This window comes from Entelurus aequoreus, linkage group LG06 (genome assembly GCF_033978785.1).
Source record: "Entelurus aequoreus isolate RoL-2023_Sb linkage group LG06, RoL_Eaeq_v1.1, whole genome shotgun sequence".
NCBI classification, from domain to species: domain Eukaryota; kingdom Metazoa; phylum Chordata; class Actinopteri; order Syngnathiformes; family Syngnathidae; genus Entelurus; species Entelurus aequoreus.
The window spans coordinates 73,146,904-73,157,507 of NC_084736.1; the positions used below are offsets into that span (position 1 = coordinate 73,146,904).

Genomic DNA, 10,604 nt, shown 5'->3' on the forward strand with positions numbered 1-10,604 from the left:
CTCCCACTGGCTAAGAGAAATTGTGACGCACATAATCACCTTTAAACAGCATGCAGACAACCTGTGGACTAGAGGGATTTTAACTAGCAATGTCTGTTGTTTCATCAGTCCGCTGGTCCTGCTGCTGGAGCACAGGTGGTCCATGCACAACAAAGAGCCGTTACGGCTTCTGCTACCCCTGCCGAAGTGGTTGCCATAGCTACAGGGCAGGGCGTACGATCGGTTACCCCAGTGACCGCATCAGCAGTCGTTTCAACCACTCTGAGCCCAGTCCAAGCTCAGACTCGACCACTTGTCAGTCAAGTAACATCAGGTAATAAAGTGAATATTGGCATTGGTTTGATCCTGTAAGTATTCTGTAGTCTGAATGTGCTATACTCTGTCAAGCTACAGGAATGCAGCTGGCACAAGGAAAAGCCCTCACCCCAGCCCACCTGCAGATGCTTCGGCAACAGCAACTACAACAGCAGCAGCAGGCGGCTTCTCCTCAGATCAAAGCTGTAAGCAAACCCCAGGTAAAAACTAACATCCTAACACAAGCTAATGGGGTAAGCCGATAAATGGAGATGCTTTTAATAAAGTAACATGTAAATGGGTACCTTGACCCATGTGACGGCGCTCCTTACTCAAAATACCGTATTTTTCGGGTTATAAATCGCTCCGGAGCATAAATCGCATCGGCCGAAAATGCATAATAAAGAAGGAAAAAAACATATATACGTCGCACTCGAGTATAAGTCACATTTTTTGGGGAAATTTATTTGATAAAATCCAACACCAAGAATAGACATTTGAAAGGCAATTTCAAATAAATAAAGAATAGTGAACAACAGGCTGAATAAGTGTACGTTATATGACGCATAAATAACCAACTGAGAACGTGCCTGGTATGTTAACATAACATATTATGGTAAGAGTCATTCAAATAGCTATAACATATAGAACATGCTATACGTTTACCAAAAAATCTGTCACTCCTAATCTCTAGATCCACTGAAATCTTCTTCGTCGGTGTCTCTTCGAAACAACTTTGCCAACTCCTTAGGTAGACAATGCGCCGCTTCCTCTTCTATCGGTACGTCGCTTACGTCAGAGTCATCGTCAGTTGGAGTTCCAATTACTCCAGCCTTTCTGAATCCGGACAGGATGGTTTCGGTTGTCACTGAAGCCCATGCTTTGTCGATCCATCCAATGACATCCAGAAAAGTTGCATGGCGCATTCTCCCGGTTGCCGTGAAGCTGTGCTCTCTATCCATCATCCACTGCTCCCACAGGTTGCGCAGGACTGCCTTAAAGCCCTTCTCAGTTTTTATAAGTTACCGCCAATGTTGAAATGATCAATTTTCATAGGTACGGAAGTAGTAGCAGGTAGCATCTTTTTTTTCAAAATGCACTTCTGCCATGACCCGCCTCCGCCGAATTTTTATTGGTTGACGTGTGTGTGTGTGACGATTGCTGATATACGCCTAGTCTCTTACGTGAATGAGATAAATAATATTATTTGATATTTTACGGTAATGTGTTAATAATTTCACACATAAGTCGCTCCAGAGTATAAATTGCACCCCCGGCCAAACTATGAAAAAAACTGCGATTTATAATCCGAAAAATACGGCACTTGTATGCCAAATCAATGTTCCCCAATGAAATTGATTGAAATTCCATTCTTCCATGCTGGGTGCCCCAAACACCACAATTTTAACATGTAACATGCTTTTAATAAGAAAAAAACACTTGTAGATATTAAATATTGTATCAAAAACATTACTATGGAATGTACCAAAACAACTACAAAATACAGGTAGTTGTACCTCGGCTCACAAGCTTACGTTTTTGGGACACAAGTTGTCTCTCAGCTTATTCTTTAGGCTTTGAGCAACAATTTGGATGACAAGCCTTTTACTACACTAGTTGGTGTAGTGAATTTCACAGCGATCCCTGTAAGATCCAGCCAAAACATCCAGTGTCACACTCCTTAGCATTAGCTCATAGCTAGCAAGACATAACTTAGTTTTTTCCAACCATGGGAACAAAGAGTGAGTGTGAATGGCATTGCTGTAAAGAATAAGTAGTGGATTATATTCATTGAATTAAAGAAATCATCAAAAAACATGACGAGGTATTACATGTACCAGATTTGGCAAAGCAGTTTGAATGTAGCATTGCGAGTCCATCTTACAAATGAGTCAATAGAGGCTATAATGCCAACCAAGGATGTTAAAATATTTTCTAAACAGGGGTGACAAATCATGAAAATATGGAGAAACTGTTGGTGTGTTTGACGGAGAAGCTAGTAGATACCGTACTCCTCTGTAAATGCTGTACGTTATTATTACATGGTAAAACAAGTTGCCAGCTGCTTCTCCATATTTGCATGAATACACGTCCTCTGATTAACTGTCCTTCAGTACGTGCAGATTGTAGGAATGCTACACTGCTTTGCCAACTCTGTTACACACACACACCTTGATCAAATTTATGATTTATTTCTTTAATTCAATGAATATCATCCCCTTTTTCACAGCACTGTTTGTGACGCTCCCTTTATTTACTTCTATTGTTGGAAAAACAAAGTTATATCTTGCTAGCTGTTAGCTAAATAAATACCAGACACTGGAAGTTGGTTGGATCTTACAGCGTTCACATTTACTATCCACCAACTAGTGGTGGGAAGGTATCTGAAGCTGGCTCGTAACTCCAATTTTTGCTTACAACTTAAAGTAAGAAATTAGCCGAGAGACGGCTCGTATCTCAAAAAATGTGTTAGGTGAGGTTCTTGTAAACTGATGTATCATTCTATTTTGCATAAAATACGAGTCTGGTAATCAGGGTGATTTGTGTTTGCAGGAGTTGTTAAAGATGCACAAACATAAATTGCAGCAACAGCAGCAGCAGCAGGTAGCTGCAGCTGTGGCTGCTGCTCAGGGCCAGCAGGCTGCAGGAGCCCAGCAGGCAGTCCAAGTGCAGCCGTCACAAGCGGTCCAAACTAATCCTCAGCTAGCAGCCGTGGCAGCGCCGAGACCTGGAACTGTCTTGACGGGTACAACAGTGGCCAGACTGGTATGACACAAATGTAGACTTTTTAATTCTATACATTTTTGCTTCTGTAAACTTTCAGTCTATTCCAACTTTTCTTGCAAAGCGTCCTCTTTGTATGATCATGTGACTAAATTGGTATATTTAATTCATTGTTGCAGACTCGAGTACCCACCCAAGGCCAGATTCAGGCACAGGCAGGTCAGACGGCCCAGGTGACCCTCACCAAGCCTCCTGTGGTCTCTGGTGTCACCACACTGCCCGTCACTGTAGCTGGCATTAGTGTGGCTATTGGCCAGGCCCAGAAAACAGGTGTGTTACTAAAGCCTCTTTCAAAATGATTGTAACTCCCATCATCTTACATGCTTGCATTACATGCTGTACATGCTTACATATGTCCCATCATTTCCAAATCATCATTTTGTCTTCTCTTTTCAGGTGGTCCTGTGCTGACCCCGTCCTTTCCCCAAATGCAAGTGCAGCAGCTGCTTCAGATGAAGAAGCAGCAGCAGGCGGCCGTTCAGGCGGCAGCTGCAGCCCAACAGAAGGCAGGACAATCGCAACAAGGACAGGCCACAGTGCAGCAGAAGGTAAAGGTAGAAAATCATTATTTTTCATGAATAATGTATTGGCCCAGATAGAATGTTTTTTTCACTCTTATATCAGAGCTAGAAGTTATACATGCAGGTGGCACCAAACGACTTCTCACTAGGGTTGCGCGATGTAGACCATATAAACAATATACACTACCGTTCAAAAGTTTGGGGTCACCCAAACAATTTTGTGGAATAGCCTTCATTTCTAAGAACAAGAATAGACTGTCGAGTTTCAGATGAAAGTTCTCTTTTTCTGGCCATTTTGAGCGTTTAATTGACCCCACAAATGTGATGCTCCAGAAACTCAATCTGCTCAAAGGAAGGTCAGTTTTGTAGCTTCTGTAACGAGCTAAACTGTTTTCAGATGTGTGAACATGATTGCACAAGGGTTTTCTAATCATCAATTAGCCTTCTGAGCCAATGAGCAAACACATTGTACCATTAGAACACTGGAGTGATAGTTGCTGGAAATGGGCCTCTATACACCTATGTAGATATTGCACCAAAAACCAGACATTTGCAGCTAGAATAGTCATTTACCACATTAGCAATGTATAGAGTGTATTTATTTAAAGTTAAGACTAGTTTAAAGTTATCTTCATTAAAAAGTACAGTGCTTTTCCTTCAAAAATAAGGACATTTCAATGTGACCCCAAACTTTTGAACGGTAGTGTACATTTGGCCAACGATAGAGCTTTTAACACTACCGTTATATTGTGATAATTAGAGATGTCCGATAAGATCGGACTGCCGATATTATCGGCCGATAAATGCTTTAAAATGTAATATCGGAAATTATCGGTATCGGTTTCAAAAAGTAAAATTTATGACTTTTTAAAACGCCGTTGTACGGAGTAGTACACGGACGTAGGGAGAAGTACAGAGCAGTTGCGTCTCCCAGTCATACTTGCCAACCCTCCCGATTTTCCCGGGAGACTTCCGAAAATCTCCCGGGGCAACCATTCTCCCGATTTCCACCCAGACAACAATATTGGGGGCGTGCCGGCCCAATCACATAATATCTACGGCTTTTCACACACACAAGTGAATGCAAGGCATACTTGGTCAACAGCCATACAGCTCACACTGAGGGTGACCGTATAAACAACTTTAACATTGTAACAAATATGCGCCACACTGTGAACCCACACCAAACAAGAATGACAACATAACACAACAGAACAAATACCCAGAACCCCTTGCAGCACTAACTCTTCCAGGACGCTACAATATACACCCCCCGCTACCCACCCCCAACCCCGCCCACCTCAATCTCTCAGGGAGAGCATGTCCCAAATTCCAAGCTGCTGTTTTGAGGCATGTTAAAAAAAATAATGCACTTTGTGACTTCAATAATAAATATGGCAGTGCCATGTTGGCATTTTTTTCCATAACTTGAGTTGATTTATTTTGGAAAACTTTGTTACATTGTTTAATGCATCCAGCGAGGCATCACAACAAAATTAACCATAATAATGTGTTAATTCCACGACTGTATATATCGGTATCGTTTGATATCGGAATCGGTAATTAAGAGTTGGACAATATCGTAAAATCGGATATCCGCAAAAAAGCCATTATCGGACATCTCTAGTGATAATGCATGATGATGACACATTCTAGCTGTGTCCTGCAAATTTTACAGAGACAAACGAACAAAGGTGTCCACAACGTAATGTATTGTCACCACTAGTGAGCTAGCGGCTTATGTTCCTCCACATTGCAGCTTCTAAAAACGTATCCTTGCTTTCATGGCAGCAAACAACTGTTTCTTACAAGTATCATTGTCACTGGAGGATCGAAGGACAAGGAATAGTTAAGCATGCTACTACACATCGTAGGAGGATACAAAAAAAGCATAGCTAATCTGTTAAGCTAGAGCTCTTGAATGTAAACGGGTGCACAGATGGATATAGATATGTGGTGTAAATGATGTGGTATAAATATATGGTTGACACAAACAATGATTAGATCTCTGTTTTTCATTACCGCTAAATATTTTTTTATTGATTTTACATACTCAGGAAAAAAGAGCAACAAGTTATTTATTAGTTGTTATTAGTTATTTTGCACTATTGACTTTATTATAAATATTCCTATTTTAATGTTCATTGTCATTATTGTGTTATTTACTTCACAAACTGGTTTCCTCCGAACATTACACCTGGCATTCACGCCAAAGACTTCAATCAGAGAATTTAGTTTCTCATGATCTGAGAATCTTTCTGGTGTGTTTTGGCAAAATTGTATTTAGAAATAGCTTCCGTCTGGCCACCATACCATACAGGCCTGATTGGTGGATTGCTGCAGAGAGTGTTGTCCTTCTGGGAGGTTCTCCTCTCTCCACAGAGGAATGTTGTAGCTCCGACAGAGTGACCTTTGGGCTCTTGGTCACCTCTCTGACTAGACTAAGATGAATGTAATTGCTGCCAAAGGTGCATCAACAAAGTATTGAGCAAATGCTACGACTACTTATGTACATGTGATTTTTTTAGTTTTAATACATTTGAAATAAAAATAAAAAGTTTCACATAGTCTTCATGGGGTATTGTCTGTAGAATATCGAGGACAAAAATATATTTATTCCATTTTGGAATAAGGCTGTAACATTACATAATGGGGAAAAAGTGAAATGCTGTGAATACTTCCCGGATGTACTGTATAGCCCAGAACCAATGTAAAGTATCCAAACAACAGAAGAATAATTACTTAGTGCATTTTAACAGAAGTGTAGATTGAACATGTTACAACAGAAAGTAACTGGCAAGTAGATTAAAGGTTACTTATTATGCAAAACCCACTTTTTTACCTATTGGTACTTGTTTTATTTCGTATCTGCATAAGTCCCGAAAAATTTGAAATCAAACCATGGAGGCATGGCAGACATATTTTATAGACAATCTTGCCTTCCTTCATACTTCCTCCAAAGAAATGACATTTGTACAACTAGTGACATTTTTCCCCAAGTGTAATGTGTGTGAATATCTCCATACATGGTAAAGTTTTACCCAAAGATTTTTGCGCCGGTCCGTAGCTGTAGTCAATAAGTTTCTTCTTTTTCGCTATCCTCTAGTTGTGGGTCAGACTGTACATGCACATGCATTCTCCAATGTTGCTATTTCTGATACAAAGTATTATAAAAAAATTGTTCAAATGTATATTTGTTAGTGGACTCCATTAGGGCTGCAACTAACGATTAATTTGATAATCGATTAATCTGTCTATTATTACTTCGATTAATAATTGGATAAAAGAGACAAACTACATTTCTATCCTTTCCAGTATTTTATTGAAAAAAAACAGCATACTGGTGCCATGTTCTTTCAACTTGCCTAATAAAACAAGGAAAATGTTACAAAAATGCACACTTTTGACACCCCTGCTATAGATAATAAAAAATTAAATCTGATAAATCTATCGATAAAATCTGAGCCTGACGACGCATGCGCGTTTATCACAACTCTCTCGCTCTCTCTGTCTCTCCCCCTCCCTCACGAATGCTGCTGCATGCACAATTTGTTTTGTTTTTAACCTTCTTAACCCTGAACGTACATTGGAAATACACGCAACCCTAACTCAAAATGCCGGACATTTGAGGCATTTAAGAAACACCGCCCGGACAGTCCCGCAAAAGAGGACATGTCCGGCGAAAAGAGGACCTATGGTCAGGACCTAGCCCAATCGCTGCTAGCATGGGTTTCACCGGACATGTCCTCTTTTGCTAGCATGCTAGCAGCTAACGGGCTATGATAGACTGACCATATGTCCTCTTTTCACCGGACATGTCCTCTTTTGCGGAGCTGTCTGGGCGGAGTTTCTTAAATGCCTCAAATGTCCGGCATTTTGAGTATTGTTTACACAACGTGCAGTAGGCTACTTAATATGTCCGTGTGGAAACTCGTTCGGTACACCTCTGCACCGAACTGAAACCCCCGTACCGAAACGGTTCGATACAAATACATGTACCGTTACACCCCTATTACCGTATTTTCCACACTAAAAGGCGCACCTTCAATGAATGGCCTATTTTAAAACTTTGTTCATAGAATAGACTCTACAGTAGAGGCGGGGGTTACTTTATGCATCCTGTAGTTGCGAGACCTATTGTGGCTCAATATTGGTCCGTATAAAAGGCGAATTATAAAGCGCACTGTCAGCTTTTGAGAAAATTGAAGGTTTTTAGGTGCGCCTTATAGTGCGGAAAATACGGTATTTTGATTATTGTTTCTCAGCTGTTTGTAAATGTTGCAGTTTATAAATAAAGGTTAAAAAAAAAAATATATATATACGTAGCCTCAGCGCATGGGCATAGCATAGCTCGTAAATAAGACCGCTCACAAAATGGCGCATCTTTAATCTCAGTTTTTTATGTAATACACACACACCCATTGTGACTTGGACAAATGCACTTGCAACACAAACCCGCTCCAAAAAAAAATCTCATAGGTTCGGCGAGCCAGCAAACAACAGGGAAGTTCTAATGCAAATTTTATGAGTGATCAATGAAGCAGATTCATCCAACTACTGTCGATCAGTTACGAAATATGATATCCTTTGTAGTGTAATCTACTCGTTATTTCATTGGTATTGAATAGGTGGCAGAAAAATATTTGTATCTTACCTAAAAAGGGGTCTTGAAAATGAAGGTTGTCAAACATTGGTGTGAATATGTGCATTCGCTTTCTTTTCCCAATGTCTTCAGATGGGCACCCAGCAGGTGACCGTGCAGGCAGCCCAGCCCAGTCAGCAGCAACAGAAGGTGACCTACGCTACCACAACCCAACTTCAGCCAGGGATCAAGACCCAGTTCTTCACTACGTCCATCGCCCAGACTCAGAAACCCACAGGAGCTCAGCAAATTCAGGTGGTTTGTTTGAACAAACTGTTTGGAATACTGTGCGGCATTTTTTAAGTATTTATTATTCTTGTCAGGTGGCAAAAGTCCCCCAAATAGTGCAGCAGCAGCCCACTGTGACTAACATTCAGCAAATTGTGTCTTCTCCGCAGCAGGTAGGGCCTTCAATTAAGTGTCTGGAAGGCGTGGCCTGCATTCTACTGAATCCATGAATGAATGTGTCATCACACAACAATGCAGTGGAAAGAATCACAATAATCATGTTAGTCTCTCCCCCCCTCCATCAGATCCAATCACAACCTCAGACGGTGACCCTGACCCAGACGGCCACGTCGGCTCCTGCTCAGGTGCAGATGATTCCCGCCGGCACCACGACGGTTCAGGTTGTCCAGCAGAAGATCATCCAGCAGCAGGTGGTGACTGCAGCCTCCTCTCCGCAGATTCAGACTCCACCCAGCCACAGTCCAGCCCAGAAACTTCCATCTTCGGCGGCCACAGATTCCTCGGCGCCGCAGCCCGTTCAGCAGCAGCAGCCCAACAAGAGCCAAGCTCGCCAGGGCGGCATAAGAACAAAAAACCCTGCCAAACCCAGTGGGGGGAGCAGTTAGGAGGAACACACTAAAGCGAGTTAAATAAGTATTTTCCTGCAGTACGCACACGTACACACGATTATTAATATTGTAAATTATGATTGTAGCGTACTGTACTGTTTTGGATCCCAACGTCAACAACCGTCAATACAGAATCTATCAAAGGCTTCTCTTCCTCCCTCTAATCCAACACTCAACGTGATGGCGTTCATCAGACGCATCCTGATGCTTCAACGTCATGCCGACAGGAAGTCCACCCTGGTGAGATTCTAATTTTGCTATTCAATTGTTGAAATGTTCAATGTTAAAAAACTAAGCACGACCCCTCGGCGAGTCCCCAACATGACGCGAGAGAACATGGCGCAAATCTGAGGTGTGTTGATTTCGAGCTGTATTCTTAAATAGTCGCATGTCAAATTCCTTTGTTGTCTTGAGATCATGAATGGAGAATAGTGCACGTTAATATAGTTACTTTAGTCCTTTGTTTTTTTATTCCAGAAAGTACACTGTAAACATGTTCGTATTTCGTTTTGTTTATTTTTTAATTAATGTCAAAGAAAAAAATGTAAATATAAGTGAAAAAGACCATTTGTACTTGTAAAGTAGTCGTGTTTTCATTGGGGGTTTTTTTCAGCCTAATTGTAATAAAGTGATTGGTTTTTATACACAAACATCTTTTTTTGGGTTTTCCATTAAATCCCTTGTGAGTGCCAGGAAGTCTTATGGAGTTTTTACACACGCCGTGACCACCACGGCAACGTATTAATTAGCTTTGCTTGGTGGGAAATGACAGGTAATTTGTATTTTTATTAAAGGGGAGCCGTGTGATTATTTTCCTTTTTTCAGTACCGTATTTTCCGGACTGTAAGTCGCTCCGGGGTATATATCGCACCGGCCGAAAATGCATAATAAAGAAGGAAAAAAACATATATAAGTTGGATTTTTTGGGGAAATTTATTTGCTAAAACCCAACACCAAGAATAGACATTTGAAAGGCAATTTAAAATAAATAAAGAATATTGAACAACAGGCAGAATAAGTGTACGTTATATGAGGCATAAATAACCAACTGAGAACGTGCCTGGTATGTTAACGTAACATATTATGGTAAGAGTCATTCAAATAACTATAACATATAGAACATGCTATACGTTTACCAAACAATCTGTCACTCCTAATCGCTAAATCCCATGAAATCTTATACGTCTAGTCTCTTACGTGAATGAGCTAAATAATAATATTTGATATTTTACGGTAATGTGTTAATAATTTCACACATAAGTCGCTCCTGAGTATAAGTGGCACCCCCGGCCAAACTATGAAAAAAAACTGCGACTTATAGTCCGAAAAATATGGTATTATAAATGTTAGTGTTGCTCATAGCTGTTTTCGCTCTTGTACTCCTCCCTCAATTTAAAAGTGGAACTAATTAGTAAGTGACTAATTCAACAACCAACCCAAACAAATATACCAAAAAACTAATCCAATTTTTTCTTTTTTTTTCTTCGATGAACAACAAACTTGACG

The 10,604-nt window shown here is 40.7% G+C and overlaps 1 protein-coding gene across 7 annotated transcripts in view; it reads left to right on the forward strand.

Moving 5' to 3' along the window:
- The window catches only part of LOC133652576 (E1A-binding protein p400-like), a 39,218-nt gene extending 29,413 nt beyond the window's left edge, over positions 1 to 9,805 (forward strand). For 2 of the 7 annotated variants that reach the window (XM_062051483.1, XM_062051484.1), the window contains exons 45-52: positions 109 to 313; positions 388 to 515; positions 2,848 to 3,060; positions 3,198 to 3,348; positions 3,475 to 3,632; positions 8,335 to 8,496; positions 8,565 to 8,642; positions 8,775 to 9,805. In XM_062051483.1, coding sequence (XP_061907467.1) covers positions 109 to 313; positions 388 to 515; positions 2,848 to 3,060; positions 3,198 to 3,348; positions 3,475 to 3,632; positions 8,335 to 8,496; positions 8,565 to 8,642; positions 8,775 to 9,095 — 1,416 coding nt within the window. In that variant the 3' untranslated portion in view covers positions 9,096 to 9,805. The remainder of the gene's footprint in view (positions 1 to 108; positions 314 to 387; positions 516 to 2,847; positions 3,061 to 3,197; positions 3,349 to 3,474; positions 3,633 to 8,334; positions 8,497 to 8,564; positions 8,643 to 8,774) is intronic. The other 5 variants (XM_062051486.1, XM_062051488.1, XM_062051490.1 and 2 more) reach the window with 4 other exon arrangements.
- Positions 9,806 to 10,604: the final 799 nt, after the last annotated feature.